This window comes from Castor canadensis, chromosome 10 (genome assembly GCF_047511655.1).
Source record: "Castor canadensis chromosome 10, mCasCan1.hap1v2, whole genome shotgun sequence".
NCBI lineage: Eukaryota > Metazoa > Chordata > Mammalia > Rodentia > Castoridae > Castor > Castor canadensis.
In genome coordinates this window covers 85,500,423-85,526,025 of record NC_133395.1, presented here as the reverse complement: position 1 = coordinate 85,526,025, position 25,603 = coordinate 85,500,423, and the positions used below count along the sequence as shown (strand labels likewise).

The following is a 25,603-nucleotide window of genomic DNA, read 5'->3' as shown; positions in this document are numbered from 1 at the left end:
CACATAAAATCATTAGAAGCAACTGAAGAACTTCTCAGTTTTGGAGAGAAAACCCAGAGAAATTTAGCTGATAAAATAGAATTTCAAATATCTAGTTTTAGTATTCGTTCCTTGCTCTCATTGAAATACAAAATTGTGAGTCTATAAGGTATAATTTGCACCCAGGAGAAATATTTTATGGTCTGTTAAAAAAGGGGGAGCATTTACTGATGGAAAAATAGTTTTCTGTTGCCCATTTTCTGCAGGGTCATGATATTTGGCAAGGGATTCTCTGCCTGCTTCTAAGAGTGATCAGATCTTTGAAAGGGAGAAGAAACTAAGCAGCTTGTCTGTTGACTATTGTGGAAATCACACAGCTATCTTTCTGCTGCTATCACTGTAGGAGAAAAGTTAAAACATCAATATCAGTCTGGGATGTAGCTCAGTGGTAGTTACACTTGCCTAACGTGCAAGGCTCTGGGTTCTAGCCCTAGCACCTCTAAATGATTGGATGAATGTATACATCATATCAACATATGACATATGTTGAATGGCTGTGACATCCTGACTGTGCAAAGGTAATCATTTGTTCCTTAGATAGGGACTTGTATGAATGGCTTAATGAGGGTTTACCTAGCTCTTACTTTTAACCAAGGAAATTGGCCTCCCGTAAAGAGGCAAGGATCCACAAATAAGAAAACCCTATGAAGCTGAAATTGCCTCTCCACGTTAATAACCCTTATCCCCCAGTATGGGTTTAAAATTTTTGCTTGGGGTAACCTTGGAGTACAAAACAACCTCTCAAGTCAAAGCAATTTGATCATCAGTTGATCCAAAAATTGAACAAGGGACCAAGTTACTAATCCGTATTGACAACAGAGCTTGTAACCTTGATGTTGGATCAGGACATCCCAATTAACTGCTATTAGAGGTTTGTTTGTTCAGTGATTGAAAGTCCTACATGATCTGAGTTCACACAGGAGTACTCCAGGTCGGTTTCTATCTATTTCCAATTTCTCGCAGTGCAAAAGAAGGAGAGAAATGAGGCCTACTTCATAAAGAGTCTGCAACTCAACAGATGACACAGTGTTAACCTAGTGGTACCCCATGCCCCGTCCAAGAACAGGACTTGATGAAGTGGCAGAGCCCAATAATTGCATAAGACTTACAACCTTATTGTTGGAGGTTCCATTCCTCTTCTTAATATAAACACTCATAATCAGTCCTCTTATATTAATCTTTTCAATCCTACTAGCTATAGCATTTATAACCCTTGTAAGTTTTTCTTACACTCAGATACATACAACTTCAAAAAGGCCCAAATATTATGGGCCCATATGGACTCCTTCAACCAGTCACCAATGTAATAAAGTTATTCATTAAAGAATCTATCTATCCACTGACTTCCTCTAGCCTCCAGTTTACAATTGCTCCACTAGCTGATTCTACATGAATCCCCATCCTATACCCAACCTCTCATCAATATGAACATAGGCATTTATCTTTAGAACTTCCAGTTTCTCCATCCACTCTATTCTATTAACCAGAACAAGTGTCCAATTCTAAATGTGCCCTTCTTAGAGCACTTTGAGCCATTGCACAATTTCCTATGAAGTAACACTAGCTCTTAACCATCTTCTTATTGATAAACAATTCCTTCACCATTTCCACACTGAATTTACCCCACGAATTCACATGATTGATTATGCCAAGGTGACCTCTTGCCAAGTATGATTCATCTCAACATTAGCAGAAATGAACTGAGTGTCCTTTGATCGAATCAAAGGCCAATCTGAGCTAACCTCAGGATTCACCACCCAATATGCTGCAGGCCCATTCGCACTTTTTTCATAGCAGAATATAATCAGCTACAGTCAGTGTGCCAGTTCTTCTCCTAGAAGCATTATGCATCCCTAATGTCATGATCAAGCACGCCTCGCTTCATCATTCAGACTTTGTTCAGCCACTCTGTTCCTGGCTCCAAGCATCCCAACTGGTAAACACGATTGACATCTTTACTCAGCGTGTGCCTTCTGTAGCCTTCCAGTTCTGATCAAGTTCCCACAAGCTGGCCAATAATTTACCTTAGGCTCATTATTTCAAGATGACACAGTTTCAGTTGATGATTTCTGTGATTTGTGTTTTCCTTGTATTGCTACAAATTAGGACTTAGGTTTCCCTCAGAAGCATTGCCTGAGGAAGCCATAAGGGTTAGAATGAACGTTATGATGACAGTGAAGGCAGATGTTCAAAATACACCAAAGTTGGAGAGAAAGTTTGAGTCAATGCTCAAAGTTGAGACCAGAGGGCCATGTGCAGTGCCTCATAACTGTAATCCTAGCTACTCAAGAGATGGAGATAGGGAGAATCGAGGTTTGAGGCCGGCCTGGCAAAACTGCAAAACCCCGTCTCAACCAATAAAAGCTGGGGTGGTAACATGTCTGTCATCCCAGCTGTCCTGGAAACCTAAGTAGGAGGACCTGGGCATAAAAGTGAGACCCTGACTGAAGCAAACAGGACAGTGCAAGGCTTAGTTCAAACAATAGTATGACACAAAAATAAATAAATAAATATGGAACTGAAAAGAACTGGAACAGAGGCTCTCTTCGCCATCTGGCCCCCACCTAGCGACAGCACAGGGATCTTTCACTGCTCGTGTGATTTCCCACCAGTGACTCATTAAAGTGGGCCAGCAGACTTGCTTGAGCCTCCTAAATGACAAAGAAATTCAGTGGGCTGCACGATTGTGGCTGCCATTCACTTCGCTTGGTCCTGACTCAGTCAGAAAAGGAGCCACTGAAGTGTGGGATGGTTCTTTACGGCAACGTCCAGGGCAGACCTGTGCTCATGGCAGGGAGCTTAGTGAAGTGTGGGAAGGGGACTGACCATGGGCAGACAGACAGACATAGCAGTCCAACCTGTCTGTCATTAAGACAAAAACCCGGCCTCTTGGCATCAGCCAGCCCTGCAGTAATTAACTGCCACTAAGCAAATAATGTATCAGCAGTAATGGCTCAGAGAACTTTCTAGAATTTTTTTAAATGTGGCCCCCATTGCGCTTATTCCTCTTGCTTTTTGAACAAGAGAACAAGCAGAGCCTCTGAAGAAGCTGCCCAATGTCACAAGGGTATTGGTATCGAGCAGAGAGACTCTTAAGACGTGGAGTGGTGGTGGCAGCAGTGTTGAACACACCAGGGAAGAGCGTGGACTCCCAAAGGGAGAGGACTGAAGTGTGTCCACGCGTGAAGAGACCCTGCCCCGTTGCTCAACCACAGTCCTCTGCGTCTACCTACTTGGATGGTTGGGCTTTGAGGACATTCTCTCTCTCTCTCTCTCTCTCCCTCCCTCCTCCTGCCCATCTCATTCTGTAGGTATTTGACTCAGAGGGTCATTTTTCTATTCACAGTTAAATGTTCAGAATGTCTTCAACATTTATACCAGAATTGAAGGGACTTAGACTCAAATAGAGAACAAGAAATTAAAAATTAATGCTTTAAAAAAAGTTCCAGGGCTGGCAGAGTGGCTCAAGTGGTAGAGTGCCTGTCTAGTAAGTGTGAAGTCCTGAGTTCAAATCCAAGTACCACCACCAAAAAAAAAAAAAAAAGAAACCTTCCAAATGAAAGATGATAATGGGGTAAAAAAATAATGATGGTAGCCGTAAGACTGATTTTACACATAAACATTTGCATCTTAATTTCAACCATCATTTGGAAAAACCGTATCTTATATAATCCACTGTTTACTTGGGACACTGGACAACTGTAGACCCTGACTGCCGTCCGTAACTTGCAGGAAAGGGTGCGCATCCTGCCCTGTTCGTTTGCAGAGCTTGACTTTGCTTGTGCTGTAGGTGGCTCTGTGGACCCCAACGAGAACTGTTTCCATTACCTGTGGGGTGGTCTAGGATGAATGCTGAATACCTGAGTATTCTCTGTAACCTTGCCTCTTGGGGGGACAAAACGATAACACATAGCACAGTGCCAATGGCTTCCATTGAACATACTTTAAATTCTTTTAAAATATTTTTAATCTGTTTAATACAGGGAAGCACAGAAATCTATGTTGACAAAATGTGTCAAGCAGAGAGAGAGTCTTAGAACTACCTGAGGAGAATTTTCTTATTTTGTGCCAATAACAAATCAATAGTGTTTCTGTCTTACCTGGGTTTGTCTAAATGCCTTGAGTTTTGGGGTTGCCTAGGAGACCTGGACAGAGTTGGCTTTCTCTGTCCCTTGAATCAGTGCCTCTTTATGTGATGCCCCCGTCCTTCAGCCTTATTTTTCTGCACTGTGCTTTTGTAAATCTAGTTTCATCCCCTTGTCTCCACCCGCCTGGTGTGGCTGTTCCCCTGGAGCCTTCCAGCCTGCAGCGTGCCCTCCCTGACTGGATCCAGGTTCCAGAAAGACTGCAGACCAAGGGGAAGGGCCACTTCAGGGCTGATCTTCTGTGACTTCCTCTTTAATGACTTTCCTCTTCTCTCTGAGGTGTGCTGCGGGTATGTGTCACCTACTATGGGCAAGTATAAAGTCAGTGGTTGAACTTAAAGCAGTTCATGCATTCAAATGATCCACCAGAACTGTGGTTAGTAGTAGTCTGTGGACAGCTGCACTGACAGGGACGCCCATGTCCTTTTGGAGGTCCATGTTAGAAGGATGTTGTTGGCAGGCAAAGCCCAGGTTTTGAGGGTGTGAGCTGGATTCAAATCCCTCTTCTCTGTGACTACTTAGGAAACCTCTCTGAGCTTCAGTTGGTTGAAGGGAGACTCACAGAAGCTTGAGATAGTGATGCACAGCTGTGATTCAGAACTCAGGAGGCTGAGGCAGGAGGATTAGAAGTTGGAGGCCATCCTGGGCTACATAGTGAGACACTGTTTCAAAAGAAAAAAGGGAGCGGGGGCTCACAGAAACACCTGCACAAGGGGCTGTTGTGCAGATCAAGTGTGGCCACACGAGGATGTCTGGCACCATAGCTGTCTCCCAGTACGGCATTGCTTTGGTAGGTTGCTTTCCGGGGACTCTGGTTTCAGGCAGGTGTTAGGGTTTTGTTGGTTAAATTTGAAAGCATCTTTAAAACCTCACCCACCCACATTCTAAGTGGTCTTTGTTGTTCCTCTGTGCTATGGCTGGACCTGGAATATCCTCCAAAGGCCATGTAGTTAAAGGCTTGGTCCCCAAACTTGCAATATTGAGAAGTGGTAGAATCTTTTAAGAGGCAGAGCCCAATGGAAGTCTTCCAGTCAGGAGGGGAAACTAGGACCGGGCCCTCTTCTTCTTCTTTGTGCTCCGCCATGAGGTGAGTTGTTTGCTGTGCCCTTTGCTCCCCAGCATGACAGACAGCCCCAGTGCCGGCCCCAAAGCAATGGACCAGCTGACTATGGACTAAAACTTCTGAACCAAGAGCCGAAATAAACCTTTCCTCTCTATAAGTTGATTGTCTTGGGTCCATGCTACTGTGGCAGAAGCTGATGACCTGCTTCCATTTACCCAAGAATCCTTTTAAATCAACAAGCAGTACCAATGGGAGCACAGGCCCCTCCCTGCTTCCTTCAGGCACCTTGCCATCCTGTGCCCTGTGTCACTTTGCCTGGTACTGTATCTAATTATGTACATGACCCCTGTGACGAAATGCTCCTCGAGGGTAGAAATCCATCTTCATCTCTACGGCCCCTCAGGCTCTAGTACGTGCGTCTGCTACGCTTGGCTTGTGTGTTTGTGGAGGTTAGAAAAGATTTTAAGAATTTCATAGGAATTTCTGAAAAATGTCTTCAGGTCAAAGCAATGCCATTATTTATTATTTATTTAGATATAGCATCCAATACAACTAGACATTGCTCTTGATTTGGTTACACAGGCTTTTCCTTGGTTAAAAAAAAAAAAAACTCTTCAAATAGCCAGTTAACAAGGCCCGAGGTAGAGTAAAAATGTTAGTCCTGTTTTCCTTATTCTGGGATTCTCTGAAAGGTGATACAGATGCAGAGCATGTGTGTTCACATATATGTGTGTGAGTGTGCGAATGCGTGTGTGCGTGCATGTGTGTGTGAGCGAATGCATGTGTGTGCATGTGTGTGTGTGTGGTGGGTGGCACTGAGGTCATAACCTAGGGCCTGGAATGTGTTAGGTGAGTGCTGGACCACTGAGCTACCGCCTTAGCCCAGTTTGTCCCAAAGTTAAATTGTAAGGCTAAGTGTGATCTGGAGTGGCTTCTTCCTAGCTTTTATTATTGAGTTCTTCCTCCTCCTCCTCCCTGTCTTTCTTCCTCTCCACTTTTTTCAGATGTGGTCTTGCTATGTTGTCCAGATGAACTTCTAGGCTCAAGATATCCTCACGCCTCAGCTCCCAGAGTAACTGGGATTACAAGCAAACATCAAATTTAAGAAATTATATAGCTTATTAGGTAAATCGGAACAGGAAGACCCCTTGTTCAATATCTACGGGTCAATAGTCATTCAGCAAGCATTCATTGAGCTGCATGTGAACCTCATTTGGTTCAGCTACCTTTTCAGAATGTGGCTATTACGGAAGTTGCTAGATGGATGGCGACCGAGCCCACATCCATCTCTATGGTTGGAGGAAAATGAGGTGGTAATGTTGGAACATCTAGAGGACAATCCATTTTGGGGTGTATTGCACACAGTGATGTCCCATGTATGTGGGTGGGCTTAATTTGTCACAGAGTAGAATGCAGAGTGAGATCGGCCCCGCCTTGGACATCACCTGCAGGGTGCTTGGCTCCTAAAATGCATGCACACCTGGTGGACTGGTGCGTGTATGCCCAGATCAGTGGCACAGAGTCCCTCAGTGAATTAAATAGGGTGGGAGTCGGCTCTGTGTCTTATTTCACCTTATATCCTAGGAATGGGGAAGTTGCTGCAAACCTCATCTTAGTTCAAGGTACTGTCACCACCATGGACAGTGTCCACCGAAGCATTTCTGATTAACTTTATGAGACCTGTTTCTTTAGTTGCATCCGTGTGGATGCAGCTCCCCCTCCCCTAGAGGTCTCTTGTCACCCGTCACTATAGAGCCCTGTATGTACATTCCTTATCACAAACGTGGCCATGAATCCTTTGAAACTCCTTCTGTGCAGAAGGAGGGGCATCACCCCTCCCCTCGCCTATGTGGGCTTGGAAGCTGTGCACCAACAGAATTTGGGGTAGTGAGAGGGGCCAGTTTCCAGGCTCAGACCTCAGAGCCTCAGTCTTTTCCTATGACTTGAGACACTCACTCTTGGAGTCCTGAATCGCCACTTAACATGTCCAGTTTCCTGAGGCCACTGTAGCAGAGAGACCATGTGGAGAGGCCTCAGGAGGCCCTGAGAAGAAGGCAGAGATGAGTGTGCCCAGATAGTCTGTGTGACTGCCCAACCTGTGGGACAGAACACCATAGACTGGGTGACTTAACATTGATTCCCTCCATTCTGAAGGTTGGAAGTCCAAGGTCATGGTTACTTCCCCAAACCCCATCTTCAGACCCAATCACATCGGATGTGTAAGTCTGGGGGAGGGGACACACATTCAGCCTTGGCTCAGGTCCCAGAATCACGGACATTTTGCTAAGCCCTGTCTGAATGGCAGATTTGTAAGAAAAAAATAAATGTTCTTTGTTTAATTTGTTGTTTTTTAAAATTGTGGTAAAATACACTGTGTTTGTCTGTCTTCTGTTGCTGATGGCATGACATTGACTGAATAGGTTATAACCACGGGCTCACAGTTTTGGAAACACAACTGGTGCTGGCCTTGCTGGCCTCACGTGGCGAGAGACAGGAGAGTGCGCAGGTGTCTGTGTCTCTGGTCTCTCCCCCTTCTTATAAAGCTACCAGCATTGAACCAGGGAGCGCCACCCTGATGACCTTACCTAATCCTAATCACCCTCCAAAGGTGCTACCTCTAGCACCAAGGTTAGATTAAGATCCCCCACTGGGGTTTCTTTAACCATTTCTAAGTGCACAATTTAGTGCATGGAGTGCATTCATATTGCTGAATGTTTTTTTATCACCATCCATCTCCACAATGCTTTCAGCTTCCCAGCTGAAATTCTGTGCCCAGTAAACACTTCTCCAAAACCCACCATCGCAGCCCCTGGCACCACCATTCTTCTTCTTGCCTATGAATCTACTTGGTACCTCACATAAATGGGAATCCTATATTTATCTTTTTATTTCTGGCTTGTTTCACTTAGCATAATGTCCTCAAATGTCAGAATTCCCTTTCTTTTTAAGGTTGAATAACAATATCCAATCGCTCCCACGTCCCACATTCTGTTCACCCTCATTTGATGGACATAAGTTAGGCAGCTTCCATCCTTTTGCTATTGTGAATAATGCTTCTGTGAGCAGAGTGGCACAAATATCTCTTTGAGACCCCAAGTTCAGCTCTTCGGGGTCTGCTCAAATGTGGGATGGCTGAATCCTTTGGTAATTTTGCTTACCATTTTGAAGAACCTGCTGTTATTTTAAGGCACTAAATTCTGAAGTAGGTTTTGCTTAATCGTAAGTAACAGACCACTCTTTGGCTACAGTCAGTGTATTTGCAGGTTGGTCTCCCTGCCATGCAGAGCTCTTTGGGTTCCTTTCTTTTCTACATATTTAGCACATAGCAGAAGACCTTGAATAGTCACAGAACGAAAGGAACGATATTAAAAACACTTTTCAAGTTGCAAGATAGTGGGCAGTGATGAGTCATATGGACAGTGTTTGTCGGGTCAGGAGACCCTGGCAAGCTGGCATTACCTCTTTGCTGCTGAACTGCGGAAGGTCAGAGGTGGTGGAGGTGGTGTTCACCCCAGCTGCCCCTTTACTGGCAAGAAGAATTGGTGTGCAAGTGTCTCAGCATTCAACAAGTAATGTGGATGTGCCACTGTGGATGGTTGTCTGCCCTGTTGGTATAGCCTCACGAGGAAAGTGGAGAGCATCTACTGCTGGGCGTGCAAGTGATAAGAATAAGGCATGGAAGAAGTGCAAGGGTGCGTCAAGGTCATGACGCTTGAACTCAGGGCACTCTTGCTTCAATGCTTGTTCCATTATATGAGCTGCCCTCTGCAGTGGGAACAAGGCCTTGTGGAGAAGTTTATAATCTTCTGGTCACACATATAAGGTGCATCATATAACAAATAAGGATGAGCTTCAGTGCCCCCATGCTTCAGGTGAAGTGATCACAGGTAGAGAAGGGGACATGGAAGAGGAGGAGCCTCCAAGAGGGGGAAGAATTTAAGCCATCATCAAGAAGCAGGGAGAGCAAGTAACAGAGTTTGAGTGGACAGGGTGAACCTGGGATGTTTAAATAGACTTTGAATCCAATTGGGACAGAGATTCTCTTTGGTGAACAGAGTGCCATGGATGGAAAAGAAAAGAGGGTGTATCATCCCCTCATCCCAGACACTTATTTGTATGGCCAACAGGACAAATCCAAGTCACAGGAGAGTTCTAAGGGATTCTTCAAGGCAGATGTTGAGGAAGACAGAGCCACCCACCCACCCGGCATTGCAGGACACCATGTCCAATTGCAGACATTCCCATTTACGATGGGGTTACATAGGATAAAGAGTGTTGAAACATGGTTAGGCCAAAACGCATGTCATGAATCTCACCTCCAACCATCCCGGCTCAGCCACACACCACAGGGCCTGGCATCCCCGTCATGAGCGTGGGGCATCTCCAGAGAGTATCACACTGCATGGTGCTGGCCCAGCAAAAATGAAACCCAGAATTCCAAATATGGTTTCATGTTGCTTTTGCACCGTCACCAAGTCAAAAAACTGTTAAGTGGGACCACCAGAAGCTGGGAACTGTCTGTACATATTCGTTTATTTGTCTCCTCCACTAGAATGTGGTTCCATGTGGTGGGGACTTTGTGTGGTTCACCAGGACATCTCCAGTGTTTGTGAGACTCTTCCCAAAGAGTAGCAAGGAAGGGCATCTGATAGCCCCCCAAACCGCAGCTCTCTAGGACCCAGGGACTCAAGAGCATCCACTGGCCTTGGGCACAGGCCTTGCTCTAACTGCATTCCCCAGCTCAGCTCCCAGCCTCTGCCTGCCGGTGGAGGCCTGTCCTCAGGAGCAAGAGGCTTAGAAGTTTCAGCAGAAAGGCTCCTGATTCTCAGACTTCTGGCTGAGATAGGTTAGGCCTTTTCAAACCTTGCATGACACTGCTGGAGCTACTCTGACAAATTTCCAAGGTTAGAAGATGAATTTTTGTGAGGCAGGAGGACTGGGGATGGTACCCAAGGCCTGTGCATGCTAAGCACGCACTGTGTCACTGGGCTACGCCCACGCCAAAAGGTGACTCACTTCTATATTCCTGCATCTCTGCATCCACTTCATTTCCTCCCTCAGAACCTTCAGGTATGTGTGTCCCACCCTTAGGTTCACGTGACTGGGAGAGCAGCCTGACACACAAGGGCGGGTTCTGTTGTGGAGTCTTTTGGCTTTTCACCAAAGAAGTTGGAAAGTGGGATTCCAGCTAAAGTATTAAGTTCATTTGCTCAGAGATGGTTTTTATTATAAATGAGTAAGGGTCGCTCCCAACCCGCTTCCCACATCCCCGTCCAATTTTAAATGTGATACCTAGGCAAAGTCAAGAGCTTCTCCTGCAGTCATCTTTGTAAGTAAAGGGCAGGCAGCTGTCCTCAAGGAGCCCGGGAAGGGAACGAGTGAAACGCCTGTGTTTGTGGCCGATGGCTGTTTTACCTCTGTGCTGGGCAGCCAGTCACTCCTGACACTCAAGCGATTTAGAAGCAACCAGGTGAGCAGAAAGGATTTTGTGGGTTGGAGCTGGAACCCTGAGCCTCACGTGTGCTTGTGTGCCTAGCAAGTGCTCTACCTCCATGTGGCACCTTCAGCCCAGGGCTGGATTAACTGCATGAAACGTGTGCAAGACCCACTGTTTGGAAAAGTGTGTGTGGGCGAGGGGGAGGGCGGGGGTCAGAAAGGATTTCTCTGCAATTGATTTAAGATTATTTCAAAGCAAGACACTTTTTTTCAGAGTAGATGAGGAAGTGTGAGCGGCATTAAACTTTGTAAATGGCTGTAATAAGAGCGCTCTGGCTCAGGACTGGGCTCTGGGAGACAGCCTGTGCGCTTCCTTTAAGAGCTGTGACTCTGGAATCTCAAGTCCAGGATAGTTAACCGCAGTGAAGATGGAACCTTAGGACTAGTCTTTATTTGAAATAGTTTTATTTATGGATGTAGCCTACTTTTAATAAATGAATGCTTAATGCTTGTGCACGGGATTGAACGTGTGTGGTGCTGGCAGTGTTGGTAGGTGAGGGGTTATCCCCTGTGGTGATACAGGTCAGTGTCCTGTACCGGAATGCTTGGGAGCAGACGTGTGTAAGATTTCAGATTTTTTTTTTTTTGGATATGGGAATATTTGCATCTTGGGGATGGAACCCAAATCTGAATACCAATTTCATTTGTTTCAGATACACCTTCGACACATTACCAAAGGTAATTTTATAAATATATTCAATAATTTGTACATGAAATGAAGCTTCATGGTATGGACCCATGTTTCTACTTGTGGCTTCATGTCGAGTTCATGATTTGAGGGTTTTGGGGGCTGGGATGTGGCTCAGAGGCAGAGCACTTGCCTAGCATGGGAAGGCCCTTGGCTCCATTCTCATTACCACTGCAAACAAAAAAGTTTTGGATTTTGGGGCATGAAATGCTCCAAATTTTCAGATTAGGAATGCTGAGCCTGTAACCTATGGAGAACAGATAGAGGTGTTCTTTCCTTCTTTAAACTAACAGTGTTGGTCTGGGTGGTGTAGCTCAGTGACAGAGCACTTGCCTTGTATGCCCAAGACACTGGGTTTGATCCTTAGCAATGGAGGAGGAAAAAAGGCTAAAATGTCAACATTTCATGCTGATAGAATGCTTGAACCGCCCCATCTCAATTCACAGGGCTGCTTAGATGAGTTACAGAAGAGAGAAGGTTTTCTAGGCACAATTCTTTGAGTGTCGACATGAAAACTCACTGTGGCCTCCTAGACCCTCTTCTCATGAAGGGGGCCTAGCCTAGCTCAAGTTCAAGTTCATCTGCTATTCTGACCCCCTGCCTTCCTGCCATTCAACAGGCCTGCCTGCCCAGCTGCTCTTGAGCTCCACGGAGTCTGAGCCTGCTGACCAAACACTGTGGAATAGTCCCAAGTCCCTGTGACAGTAACTGCTTATTGGTGGAAAAGGAAATTCCAAAGTAAGACACAGTCCAATCCTTTACTTTAACAAAAGATTTATTTGAAACAGGTTTGTGCAGACATACACCAAGTCAACAGGATTGATCAAAGTCACAAATCACTTAATTCTCCAAACACCTTTAAACATACGAGATGCCCTTCATCTGTATTCACTCCAGGAGGGACCCCGGCTTTGCTCCAAAGTGCTGCCGTAACTTAACAACCAGAGGACATTAATAGGACCGGAAAACAGTTACATTTCAAGAGGGAAGGAACAAAACCCCCCACAAGCCATGGAAACACTCGCTGCTCTGCTGGGAGCCAATTAAATGTGTTCCTCGCCAGCTTCCCTCTGTATAACCAGATTAAAACCTCCCTGTAGCAAACAATGTTTGAACAATCCCAGCACAGATGTGACAGGAGACAGGAGAGCACATGGCTGCACTCCCATGAGAGACACCACAAAGATGTCGCATTAAAATCACAACTCAGGGGCCTGCAGGAAGGAGGGTTCCGCCTCTGCAGCTGGCCACGTTGCCTGCATTGGCCTGGAGAGGTCAACAGGGGAGAGGGACCGGACATTCATCTTTACATTGATTTTGATCCGTGAAAAGCCAGTCAAGTCTTTGCTGGCACAGGGATTTATTTTTTTAACCTGTCCTTTCAGTTTTATTTATTTCTGTGGTAGTGGGGTTTGAGCTAAGGGCGTTACAATTGCCAGGCAGGCGCTCTGCAACTTGAGCCACTCCACCAGCCCTTATAGGTATCTTCTTTTAAGCTGACACATGGTCATTGTGCATATTTATGAGGGAGGGGCTGCAGGGGTCTTGTGGGAAGGAGAGACACTCCGTGAGCTGGTGGGTTTTATTGATTCCCCTGTAATCACATACCAAGCTAGCTCCAGGAATCCAACTCGATCCGATTCCATGGCAAGGGGTCCTCAGTCTGCTCTTTAGTTTTGCTCTCTTCCAGCTTTCTCCCAAGGCTCTTGATAAACTCTCTTGACCCCTGAGTTTCCTGGGCAGGGTTATTTGGATAGTGTTATTGTTTCAACTTTCTTCTTCCTATTTCTGCCATAAATCACAGCCACCTGACACTTTGTTCCTGACTTTTAAAACAAACAGGTCTCCTTTCTTTCTTTAGCCAGGTCAGAAGAAACGCCTGTGGGCTAATCTTGTGAGCATGTTTTTCTTGGTCCCATGCCTGGGAGAAAGAACAGAGTGGGTATCTCAGAGGCAGCCAGAGCAAGAGCTGTCACTGGAAAATAAGCCAGCTTGGGGGGAAAAAGAATCGCTTTCGTCTCCGCTCTGTGGACAGGGCAGAGGTGTTTGCCTGAGGCTAAGGGCTTGGGGTTCCTTCCTAGGTTGTGGTGTGGGGCGAGCTGCCTCCTCTTTTCTGTTCTATTGCTTTATGTTGTTTCCATTCCTTTCCCTCCCACTCAAGAAATCACTCAGATCCAGCCTAGTGAGAGGACAGACAGAGAGAGTGAGAGAGAGAAGGGAGGGAAGGGGAGGGAAGAGAGGATGAAAGAGAGGAGAGAGAAAAGAGGAGAAGAAGAGGAGAGAGAGCGCTTTAAACAGAGCACTAGTGAGAGGCCTGCCATCTGATGGAGCTCATGGAAGGTGACAGGGTGGACAACGTGGAGGCTGAGGCAAACGGAGAGGTGAAGGCTACGATACATCCAGTTCAAGATCCTGGTCTCTTTCTTTCAAGAAGACCTGATAGTGTCATTTTGGGGTTGTTGGGCTCTCATTTCTACTACCCATGGGAAACCCTTTTAACTGGACTTCTTGCCCTTCAAGATAGAAGATGGCTGGTATGAGTAATAATCTCTCCCTTGGCCATCCTGAGCCAATGGAGAACCACTAAAAAAGCTGACTGGTATACACTTATTTGGGGGGGTGTCTATTTTAACTTTCCCTATCGTTACTATATTTGCTAATTTAAGCATTTTTGTGAAGAAATTTTTTAATAACAGAGAGGCAATCTAGTTTTGTTATTGTTTTGAATTTTTTTTGTTTTTGAGACAGAGTCTAGCTATGTAACCTAGGCTTGACTGAAACTCATGCTTCTCCTGCCTCAGCCTCCTGAGGGCTGGGATTATAAGTGTATATGTACTAAGCCCAGCAGCTGCTGTGTGTGTACTAAGCCTGGCAGTATGCCAGCTCTGACTTGACCTGATGAACTCATTTCTTTGCCAAGTTATTATTTCAGGCTCTGCTTAGCCAGTTTCTCTATTCACACTTATTTAGGGATCCCAGGAAATGAAGGCTACATTTCAAATGCTAAAGCTAAGTCACTCCTTAAATTCCTTGGGGATAATGACCCTGGGTAGTAAGTTAAACCCTGCCTGTACCATATAGTCCTTTGCATGTTAAGGACCAAAACCAACCTTATCCTGCAGCAGAGTTTTGCAGGCATTCTTTTCAACTTATGGCTTAAGACATAAGTCCCTAGGGACAAAAATATCTGTTAGAAAATTCTCTTCCTTATGGTTAAAAAGAAAAGTTTTCTTTTCTAAAACCATGTAACCTTGAAGCCTGTAATCTATATGTCCCTGTACAGTTCAGACAGCAGGGACCTGGATTCACTTTTTTTTTTAAATCACTAACTGCTTCTTGACAAGTTATTTCTGATTTCCACTGATAGCTTCCTGTAGAAACCTGGAGGCTTGTCAAGGAAGAGTGGCAAGGGAGTTCTCAGCAGAGCGCTACTGAAACCCTGATTCACTTTGTAGGATATTTCTTGCTCTACAAAGGTTAAAGAAACACCATCCGCTTTCTTTGAAGCACAGGTTTTGTATGGTCTACTGACCCAAAAAAGCCACATTTTTGGTTTTGTGCACATGCATATTGGGAGATGGGAAGAAGAAACACTGGTCAAGAAGTCTGGAGTATTTCTTCTGTACTGAGACAGAATATTCTCAGAGTACTGCATTGTCTACTCTGATGAGCAATGCAGTGTTAATGCTGACTGCCAAGCAGAAATGGGTGTGTGCCCCACACCTTTACAATGTGTGTTTCCTACAACCATCCTTGTGGGTGTGTGCGATACAGTGGGACCCAGAGCCAACTTCAGGTGGCTGGTCAGGTTGTATGCAGAGTCAGCCAAAACAAGAGACAGTCACAAACAAGAGCTGCTGTCACAGCATACACACTAGCCTGACTGGGTTCTGCCAGTTCACTCCAATCCAGAGTCAGGCCCTGGAGAGCTGACCAAGTTTGACCTGTGAGCTTGGGAGTCACTTACTGTGTAGCAGAGTGACAAGTTCCAGGTGACATTTCCACTGCACTGACAGCCAGCATATGCAACCTAGTCCAGTCTACCCTACTCCCTGGGGAAGGGTTGTGTGTGACACTCTGAAATGACACAGCTCTTGAGTTGGCCCTGCCTGAATACTATACATCACACATGATGACAGCTGTGTCACGAGGAAACTCGGTTTAGTCATTCAGCTGTAAGAAAGCTTAATTGCATGAGAGAAAAAAATAGAAGGACGTTCCTTCCAGAAGAGTTTTCTTCTGTATGTGTATCTTGTTACTGCAAGATTATTTAGTCTACTTCTCAAAAGGAGAGGAAAATATACTTCAGTCCCAGAAAATAGGCACTGTTTTTAACATAAAAAATAAAAATTTAAAAATCCCTAAACAAACACAAACACATGCTTTCATTCACGAATCTGATTTCCAGTTCAAGAAAGGGCTAAATATTTGATAAAGAACCGAGTTTTGATTTAATCTCTCCAAAACAGATTTAGTTCCCAAATAAAACCAACTGGTGTACATTCAATCCCACTTTTCCTTTCTCTTCTGCATTTTGGCCCCTCCTTTCTGGGTGTGAAATACAGACACACACCATGGCTTGTGGGCACATTTCCTGGAGCCATTTCTGTGTGAACGCCCTTTAAGGATCCATTTTGCTGGGTGCGCTAGCATTTTTAAAATGTTTTCTTCGCCTTGGCGAGCAAAGAACAGTGACTTTCCTTTCTGCGTCTCCCCGTTATCTACATAGGGCAGCTGCCTCCCCTCCAGCCCTGGCACCTCCTAATGAGGAGTACTTTTCTTAGTCAATGCAAATCATATTCTAAGTTGTTTCTGAGCCCACTAATTGTGGATCTTCCTAAAATAAAGGGTTAGGAAGCAGAGTGCACTGCTGTTTTATTTCCCAAGTTAGCACAGTGTCCCCAGAGGAACTGGGCCATTTTAACCAGTAACAGCTGCCCAGAAGTTTTTAGTTTAAGCCATCCAAAATCTGGGTAGGAAAAGAGAAGAGCAGAGGCTTCCAAGCCAGGCGTTTACTGAGGGCCCCAGGTACTCACACCCATGCGTGGAGGCACCAGTCCAGTCCCAGCTGAGAGTGTGGGGCTGCAGTTGGGAAAGCCATGCCTTCCCACTCCCTTCCTTCTCATGGAACTTGGAACACTGTGTTCAGAAAGACCCTCGTGTCTAAAACTGATTGGACAAAGGAAACTGTGTCAATATTTTTCAATTGGCATTTCCCTGAAGTGTTTGGAATTCTCTTCATTACAACAGCGAGGCAAGGTCCTCAAAACGCCTGTACAACAGTAACAGGGCGACTGTCTGAGCCTTGGGGTGTGACTTCAGAGTTTCTGCTGAGATCTGTGCAAAACAGCCTCTGTGTCTTTTGCCTTCATCAATGTTTGAGGACATCTAGGTCCTTTCCCTCACCACCTTCACTGCCCTTCACTTCCCCTGGGTTTGCTCACTTTCTGATTCAGAGCAGCAGGTGTGTTCCTTCACTGAGCAGATGTGGTGTAAAGTCACTTGTTTTCCGAAGTCTAACATGTGCTCGAGGCTCCCAAGGAAACAAGTGTGGGCCTAGTTGAAGTGGTGGTCAAAGGCCCAATCTGGAAGCGAGTATGCAGATCCTGACCGGGCCTGGGGTCCCACCACCACTGCCACCCTGACCTGTGGGATTGCTTTGTTCTAAAGAGGCAGACAAACATGTAGGGCAGACGAGGAATACAACACAAAAAGGGCTGGGAATGAAACGACTTCTCCCATCATGTCTGAATCTACAGGTGGACAAGGAAAAGTGCAGACAAGGGTAGGTGGCCCACCAGCTGCCATGCACCAAGCCCAGGGGCCAGCCACATAGAAGATCTGAGGAAAAGGGGTACAGGACAGCAATGGGAGGACTGGCCAGCCAGCGCCAGGAAAAAGAGTGCAGAAAAATCCACGGGACACCAGCTGGTTCTCTGTGCTGGTTCCAAAGTGTGGCTAAAAGGTCCAAATAAATCTTGGGTTTACACCCCAGACGTGGACTTTGCGATTTCATTGCGATTAAGAAGTTTACGCCAACTTCATAGCAATGAAAGCTAGTGAGCAACCTACCTAAAGCCAGGGTCACGTGCTGCCGGTGAGTTGACCAAGCAGGAAGTGAGGGTGCCCCACTCCAGTCATGAAACTCCTTTCCTTCTCTCCCAGAACGATGAGTACTGGTTTTTAAATATTGGTGACACATAATGTTTTAATCTCACACCTTACAGAGCACAGCTAAATGCTTCAGAACAAGGTGAACAAAAGCTAGGCCAAGCACTGAGATAGTCCGGAGGGAGGTGGCTTCTGCAGTGGTCCCCACTCCGGATTGTGAAGGAATAGACACTAATAGACAGGTTGGCTAAGGCCACAGAAATGTGATTTCCAGTGTTTTGGCTGCTGACGCCAGTCTCTTCTGACAAAGATGTGTTAACACTGAGGGCAACAAACCAAATCTCTTCTCTCGGATCCATCAGGAAGTTGAGTCTTACTTCTTCCTTGACTTCTTTTTGGTGGTGTCATAAGCACGGACTATTTCTTCCTGAGTGACAGCTCCATGCTCCTCTTGGGAAAAGGCATACCCATCTGAAAGAGAAGCAGGTAGAGGAGGCAGTGGTTGGAGGAAGAAGCGGGAGGGCTAGGTTAAGGATGAGCATGAAGCTGAACCGCATACGACTCATGCTTCCTTAGCCTTGGTAAGGGAGGGCTGAGATGAAGAAACCTGTGACTGTGAAGAGGACCGTGGGCAAGGTGGAGGGGGGTTCAGTGTCACGATGCCGCTGCTGCTGGGATGAGACAGTGCTGAGGGGTAGGGTCTTAGCCTGTTTTCTGCTGCTATAACAAATACCAGAGGCTGGAAAGCAATAAACAATAGAAGTCTGTTTGTCATGGAGGCTGGGTAGTCCAAGATCAACACGTCTGGTGAGGAACATCTTACCACATAACATGGAGGAATGGCAACCCTTTCTCGAGATAGCCAACCCATTCCCTTGAGGACATCATTAATCCACTCAGAGGAGCAGAGCCCACATGACCTAATCACCCCTTAAAGGTCCCATCTCTTAATAACATCACAACGGCAATTAAATACCAACAGGATTTTGAAGGGGACACTCAAACCACAGCAGGTAGGTTTACTCTTTCTCGGTGGCCTGGTGTAGACACATACCGAGTAGGCCACTGGTCCACATCTGCCCTCTCCCATCACCAACCAAGTGGAAAAGCTCCCATTGCTGCTGCTGCAGACTGACCCACCAAGTTATGAAGCCATAAACACGTTGAGAGAAACACACAACCCTAACAGCAGAAACTGGCAAAGCATGCGTGATGCCTGGAACATCCCTGTGTGTAAATCGGACTGATCCGGACTGGTAATTAGGAACTGAAGTGGGCTTATTTCCCTGTAATAAAGAGAAAGGTCACATGATAAAGCTGAGCGGAATTCAGCCATAGTGTGACTGGCTCAGTCAGTTCATATGATAATGATAAGCAGTCACTTATACATTTTAAATGCTATGTGTGGCATATAGTTTTACGTTCAGTTTGCAACAGCTCACTGACTCCGCCCAGAGCCCTGTGAGAGCCACTCTATTCTTCCCACTTCCCTAATGGGAAAACTGAGATTTCTGTGATCTGCCCAGACCAAGCGACTAGCAGAGCTGGGAAGCAAACCCAGGCAATGTGACTGTGACACACAACCTCCTGCCTTTCCCACTCCAGAAAAGGTTTGGTCTTGACAAGTCCAAAAGGGAATTTGCTTCAGCCTAGCTTTTCCCACAGAAAGGCAAAATCCCATAGCTCAATTTGACATCCTGGCCAAAGGCAATGCAGCCAAATCTTTATAATCCTGAAGCCCACCCATGCATGCTTAGGATTTATCAAGAGGGCCGTCCCTCCACTGTCATACTGTTCATTTTCATTTTATTCACTGAATAAATCAATTTGTTCTGTAGTGCCAGGGACAGAACCCAGGGCCTCATGCATGCTCAGCAGAGCACCACAGCTCTGAGCTACATCTCCTGTCCCTTACTGTAGTCTTTAAAAAGAGAAAAAGAAATAGAGCACAGGTACTGTTTGTTAACTTCCTCAGAGTCGTCAGGGCATAGGCGCACAATGACAATGGTAGGAGAGGCTTTGTGGGGGTGGAGGAAAGGGGGAGATTGCAGAAGACACAGGCTGGTTTTTCACTTTGTGTGTGCCCATAACCCAGAGTCCCTGTCCCCAGGCTAGCTTCCTGGCTCTTCAAGAGAAAATGCCTGCCAGCCACTGAGAAAGCCCAGTGGCGCTTGGGTGGACCACCCTGGGAGGTGATGGCTCCTTTGCAGAGCTGGCCTGAGGGGTCCACTGGGGACTCAGGAACTAAGTAGCAGGGAGGAAAGCCCAGACCAAGTGGCTCTGGGAAGAAGAAGGGAAGGAAACAGAGAAAGGAGAGAGAGAGAAAGACAGTGATTGCAAGCTGCAGTGAAGCCAGGATGAAAATGAAGGACAGAGACAGCACTTTTGTCTACTTGCTCATCTCCATTCCACAAAGCAAAATCCATAAACTGGCAAGTCCCACCACGTGGGAGCCACACACACAGAAGCAGCTCCCAGAGCACCGAGAGTGCCAGATAGCCAGGCACAGGAGTGGTGGGTCTCTGGGCAGCGGCAGAAGCCAGCCTGGAGTGGGCACAGCTGTAGTCTTCATGTGATCTACTTCGGAGCCTCTCATCTCTGCTCCCTAAGACCTTCTGGATTTTGGTCACGTTGCTTGTCTGGAGCTCACCAGGGATGAGGACACTGCCATTGGCGGAATGGACCACATCTGTCTACACCTCCATTGGGCACAAGCCCAGCCCTAACCCTGCACAAGGTGCTCTTTGTGAAGCATTTTTATGGCAGTCCAAGAGGACATGCCTTTTCTTGGGATGGTTCAAAGGAAAATCCAGCAAGTAACAGTGTCCTCTAGCAACAGACTGTGTGAGCCATGGTTCATTCTCTGGTCTTCCAACAAGGACGGTTTATAGAAAATGACTGATGAGTAAGGCTACTCGGCAGCTGCCCCTGGAGAGGATGCACAGTGGGAATGGTGGTCCTGACTCCTGCTGTGGCTGCTGCTGCAGCCCCTCAGTCTGAATGAAGTCACTCTGATCAACAATGGGCCTCCCCACATATTTCTGTAAACATCTTTGTGACAGGCACCTCCAAGGTGGCTTTCTCTGCTAGTCAGCTTTCATTTTGGAAGGTGGGGGCAAGTGGCTGAAAAACGGGGGCTGCTAGTCCTTGCTTGCCCATTACTGGGCATGAAACCTTGGGCTCCTTAGGCTCTCTCAGCGTTGGTTTACTCTTCTGCGAAATAAATGGCCAGGGCCAGGGAGGTCAAGTTCTCTCACAGCTCCAGCCCTCCACATGGGCTTCAGGTAACTTCCTCGGCCCACATACCCAGGTTGCAGCATCCTCTCCTGTTCTGTGCTAATGTAGACATCCGCATGAATGCGGGAGGCCTCTGCATGCAAGCCAGAGAAGATAGGAATCTGGCTCAGCAGTACAATTTGAAGAACTGCTACCTATCTTTTTCTTTTTCAGACCTTTTTTTGGGGGGGAGGAGGAGAATGAAGAGGACTTGTTGGCACATTAAAAATAAAATTAGGGCTGGGAATGTAGCTCAGTGATAGAGTGGTGCCTCGCATGCTCAATACCCTGGGTTCTACCCCTAGAACTGCAAAAAATAAGTAAGTACATACATATATAAATAAAGACTTTACTTAAGGATGTCTTTTTGCCCATCTAATTCCAGGGATTTCTTCATCTCACAGCTGTATAAGTTCCTCAACTAAAGGGCCATGAGGGCCCCGTGAGGCTGGCCGGGCTGACTCAGCCATCCTAGAGGAAGGATTTCTAGGCAGACAGGATGCCTCATTCTGCTGTGGACCTGCTTCCAGGTGAGCAGAGCACACAGAGGTCACTGTCAAACACCCCTCCTAGTGCCCACTGGCTGCACCCACTGCCGTGTTCGCAAATGTTGTGCACTGAGACTTTCTTCACCTTAGCTGAGACTTAAGTGAACTCTAAAATTCAAGAATGAATGGAGGAGGATGGCAGATAGGTTTGTCCCTGGCTCAGACAAACTATTCTCCTTTGCAAAACTGGGCCTGGTGGGGATGAAAGCTGGCATGGAAGAAGCTGTAGTGGAACCATAGGCCCAGAGTCACTCAGCTGACTCTGCCAGTCCACTCTGCCAGAGGCCATAGCAGGATTCATCCCAGGTTCTGCCAGATGAACATTTAACTTCCATTTGCACCTGAATGAGGACCTCAGAGGACGCCTCCAGCTCTTGCATTTCCCACTTCATTCATCTGTCAGGAAGTCCTGACAGCCACAAAGTCATTATGAGGACCCTGAAGGGGCCTCCATGAACCCAAACTGGGTGAACCCTCCCTGGCTGGCTTCCTAATGCGTCTGCTTCCTAAACACTCAGCTGTGGCCAAAATCTGAGGATCGGGGAGTATGATGGGGGGGGGTGTGGCGAGAGAGGAGATGAATTTCTTCATTGTTTTGTCTTGACCAGGTAGAGCATTTGGTGAAGTCCATGAAATTGGGTCCTTTTTTAAAAATGACTTTAGAACACAATTCCCCTGCAGTAGCATTGCTTTCAATCTGAGATCTAATCGCACCTTAATGAAAGTAGCAGTTCCCAACTGGACAAGATTCATGAGAGCCACAAGAATGGAGAAGCCCATGGGAGGCTGAGAAAATGAGACTGCAAAGGAAGTACTGATCTCAGCTATAAATGTGCATTGGCAGCTCACTGGTACTGTATTAGCTTGTTTTCTATAAAGAAAAACCCAAAGCTGAGTACTTTATACAGAAAAGAGATTTTTTTCTGGCTCACGGTTCATCTGGTGATGGCCTTCTTGCTGGCAAAGTTCCAAGATGGCACAAGCCATCACACAGTGACAGACAGACAGATGTGTGCGTCTTCCTTCTTTTTATAAAGCTACCAGTATTTAATCGTGAGGGTTCTACCCATAACTTTACCTAGTCCCAATTACCCCAAAGGCCTCACCTCTAAACACCATAGTGAGATTAAGTTTCTACCCCCTTAATACTTCATAATGGGGTCAACTTGAGCACATCAGTCTTGGGGGACACACTCAAATCACATGTATACCAAAGCAGGAACTAAAAGTACCACCAATATTAGTCTTTCCTTCCTGCTTCCTGGGGAGACTGAGGCCTAAGATGGCAGATGGACAAATGCAGGGGGCATGCAGAGGATGGGAGAATCTGTGCAGACCTCCTTACACCTATAGGTCTGACCAATGGTCTCCTCTAGTTGTGATTGATAGGAATGTTCTAAGTTATTTACCAGGCTCCAGCACCAATCATGAAGTTTTTAAATTATGGTGTGATTTACTGGGAGGTAGTGATAGGGAGAATCGTGGCCGGCCAGCCCAGGCAAAAACCCGGGCATGGTGGTGCCTCCCTGTGGACCCAGGTACTAGGAGAAAGAGGCAGGAAGATGGTGGTCTGAGATTGACAAGGGGTGAAAATGTAAGACCCTATCTGAAAAATAACTAAAGCAAAACAGGGCTGGGATGACTCAAGTGACAAAGTGCTTACCTAGCAAGTATGTAAGTGTAAGGACCTGAGTTCAAACTCCAGTACTGCAACAACAACAAAAACAAAAATGTGGAATGGTTTTAGAAGCTGTCTTATTTCTTATATTTGTAATTTTTTTTTGGCCTTCACAATGTTGACTTAAGAAGAACGCGTGGCTGCACTAAGCCCGGTAGGACTGCCCCACAGTGGCTCTCACTTGGCCTTTGATTGCAGTACATCTACTGTTTGTGTTAGAGAGCCAGCCGGCTCCACCATGTGACGGCTGCAAGATGCAGACGGCTGCATAGTATTATAATTCCATTTTCTTTTCCAGAGCAGAAAGTAGAAATTTAGAGAAATGTGTAAGTCCTGCAGCTAAAAGAATACTAATAGCAACAATAATCCCTAATATTTATCAGGTGTCTATAGTCTGGAACTGTTCTAGGCTCTTTCTCTCTCTCTCTCCCTCTCTTCCTCTCTCTCTCTCTCTCTCTCTCTCTCTGTGATATTTAAGCCTCCCCGCAACCTCCTCTAGGTTCTCATATCAGTCCTATTTTACAGATGCAGAAACAGAGAGGTTAAGTAACTAGCCAAGGTCACAAAAAGTGTCAGAGCAGGTACCCAGGGCACCCAATTCCACAGGGTTCCCTGCAGACTGCGCCCTGTGAAGGATTTCGTCACACCTCCTAATTGACCTGTCTTGGGTCAGAGACCATGACTGCAACACAGACTCTAGGACACTGTGTCCTAGAGTCTGTCCCTGTCTGACCTGTGCCTCTTCTTTGTGCTGTCAGGGTCGGCGCCACCCCACCTCCTGTGGTGGTGGACCATTTGTGGGCATGACTTCCTTTTTTCCAGATGGCTGTCCACGTGGAAGGTGGGAGAGGGAGTGACACTATGCCCACCTTGCTTGCCTGCTCTTTCCACTGAGACACAGGAGCAGATCATTCCCATGTGTCCTGTGTGTGCGCACCATTCTCCTGGTTTCCCACCTGAGTGTTCCTCAGAACTTCCTGCCCAGAGCTTCCTGCTAAATCCCCTCTGCAGAGGGCAGGGGAGCAGGGAGCTGGACTGTGCCCAAGAAATAGGAGGGGATGGCCTGGAGGAGGAGGGATCCAGAGGCAGAGACTGGTCCCAAGGTCAGGGATGCTCTCCAAAACCGGGAGGTTTTTCCCTGTCTCTCACTCTCCACCCCCTGGGTCTGAAGGTGCAGTAATATGGTAACTCTAGACTCTGGGAGCCTTCCTGGGAAAAGCACACAAATTCTTTTTCCCAGCTTTTGTCATTGTTTCAATTAATATCCTAACATTATATAAAGCAATTCATATTTCTGTCTTTTGGGGAAACAATTTAAAATAATATCACTTCAATCTCTAAAGCAAATCCTCCTGGGAGGCTGGCAGAAGGATCTTAACCATATCAGGATTTTAAATTTAAGGCTTAATGGATCAAGGACCTTAATATCAGACCCCAAACTCTAAAGTCGGTTCAGGAAAGAGTAGGAAATACTCTGGAATTAATAGATATAGGCAAGAACTTTCTCAATGGAAACCCAGCAGCACAGCAACTTAGAGACAGCATAGATAAATGGGACTTCATAAAACTAAAAAGCTTCTGCTCAACAAAAGAAATGGTCTCTAAACTGAAGAGAACACCCACAGAGTGGGAGAAAATATTTGCCAACTATACATCAGACAAAGGACTGATAACCAGAATATATAGGGAACTTAAAAAACTAAATTCTCCCAAAATTAATGAACCAATAAAGAAATGGGCAAGTGAACTAAACAGAACTTTCTTAAAAGAAGAAATTCAAATGGCCAAAAAAACACATGAAAAAATGCTCACCATCTCTGGCCATTAAGGAAATGCAAATCAAAACCACACTAAGATTCCAGCTCACCTCTGTTAGAATAGCCATCATCAAAAACACTATCACCAACAGGTGTTGGTGAGGATGTGGGGAAAAAGGAACCCTCATACACTGTTGGTGGGAACGCAAGCTAGTGCAACCACTCTGGAAAAAAATATGGAGGCTTCTTAAAAATCTAAACATAGATCTGCCATATGATCCAGCAATACCACTCTTGCGGATATACCCAAAGGAATGTGACACAGGTTACTCCAAAGGCACTTGCACACCCATGTTTATTGCGGCACTATTCACTAGTGAAGTTATGGAAACAGACAAGATGCTCTACTATCAATGAATAGATTAAGAAAATGTGGTACTTATACACAATGGAATACTACTCAGCCATGAAGAAGAATGAAATCTTATCATTTGCAGGTAAATGGATGGAATTGGAGAACATCATCCTGAGTGGGGTTAGCCAGGCCCAGAAGACCAAAAATCGTATGTTCTCCCTCATATGTGGACATTAGATCAAGGGCAAACACAACAATGGATTGGACTTTGATCACATGATGAGGCGAGAGCACACAAGGGAGGTATGAGGATAGGCAAGAAACTTCAAAAAAACCAAGATAGCATTTGATGTCCTCAATGCAAAGGAACTAATGCAGAGACTTTAAAGTGACAGAGGCCAATAGGAGAAGGGGACCAGGAACTAGAGAAAAGGTTAGATCAAAAAG

At 46.0% G+C, this 25,603-nt stretch overlaps 1 protein-coding gene across 7 annotated transcripts in view; it reads right to left on the bottom strand.

The window, feature by feature from the left end:
- Window positions 1–12,188: 12,188 nt before the first annotated feature.
- LOC109685508 (phospholipid-transporting ATPase IB) overlaps window positions 12,189–25,603 on the bottom strand; it is a 583,492-nt gene continuing 570,077 nt past the window's right edge. For 6 of the 7 annotated variants that reach the window (XM_074043751.1, XM_074043752.1, XM_074043754.1 and 3 more), the window contains one exon: window positions 12,189–18,013. In XM_074043751.1, coding sequence (XP_073899852.1) covers window positions 17,916–18,013 — 98 coding nt within the window. In that variant the 3' untranslated portion in view covers window positions 12,189–17,915. The remainder of the gene's footprint in view (window positions 18,014–25,603) is intronic. The other variant, XR_012436298.1, reaches the window with a different exon arrangement.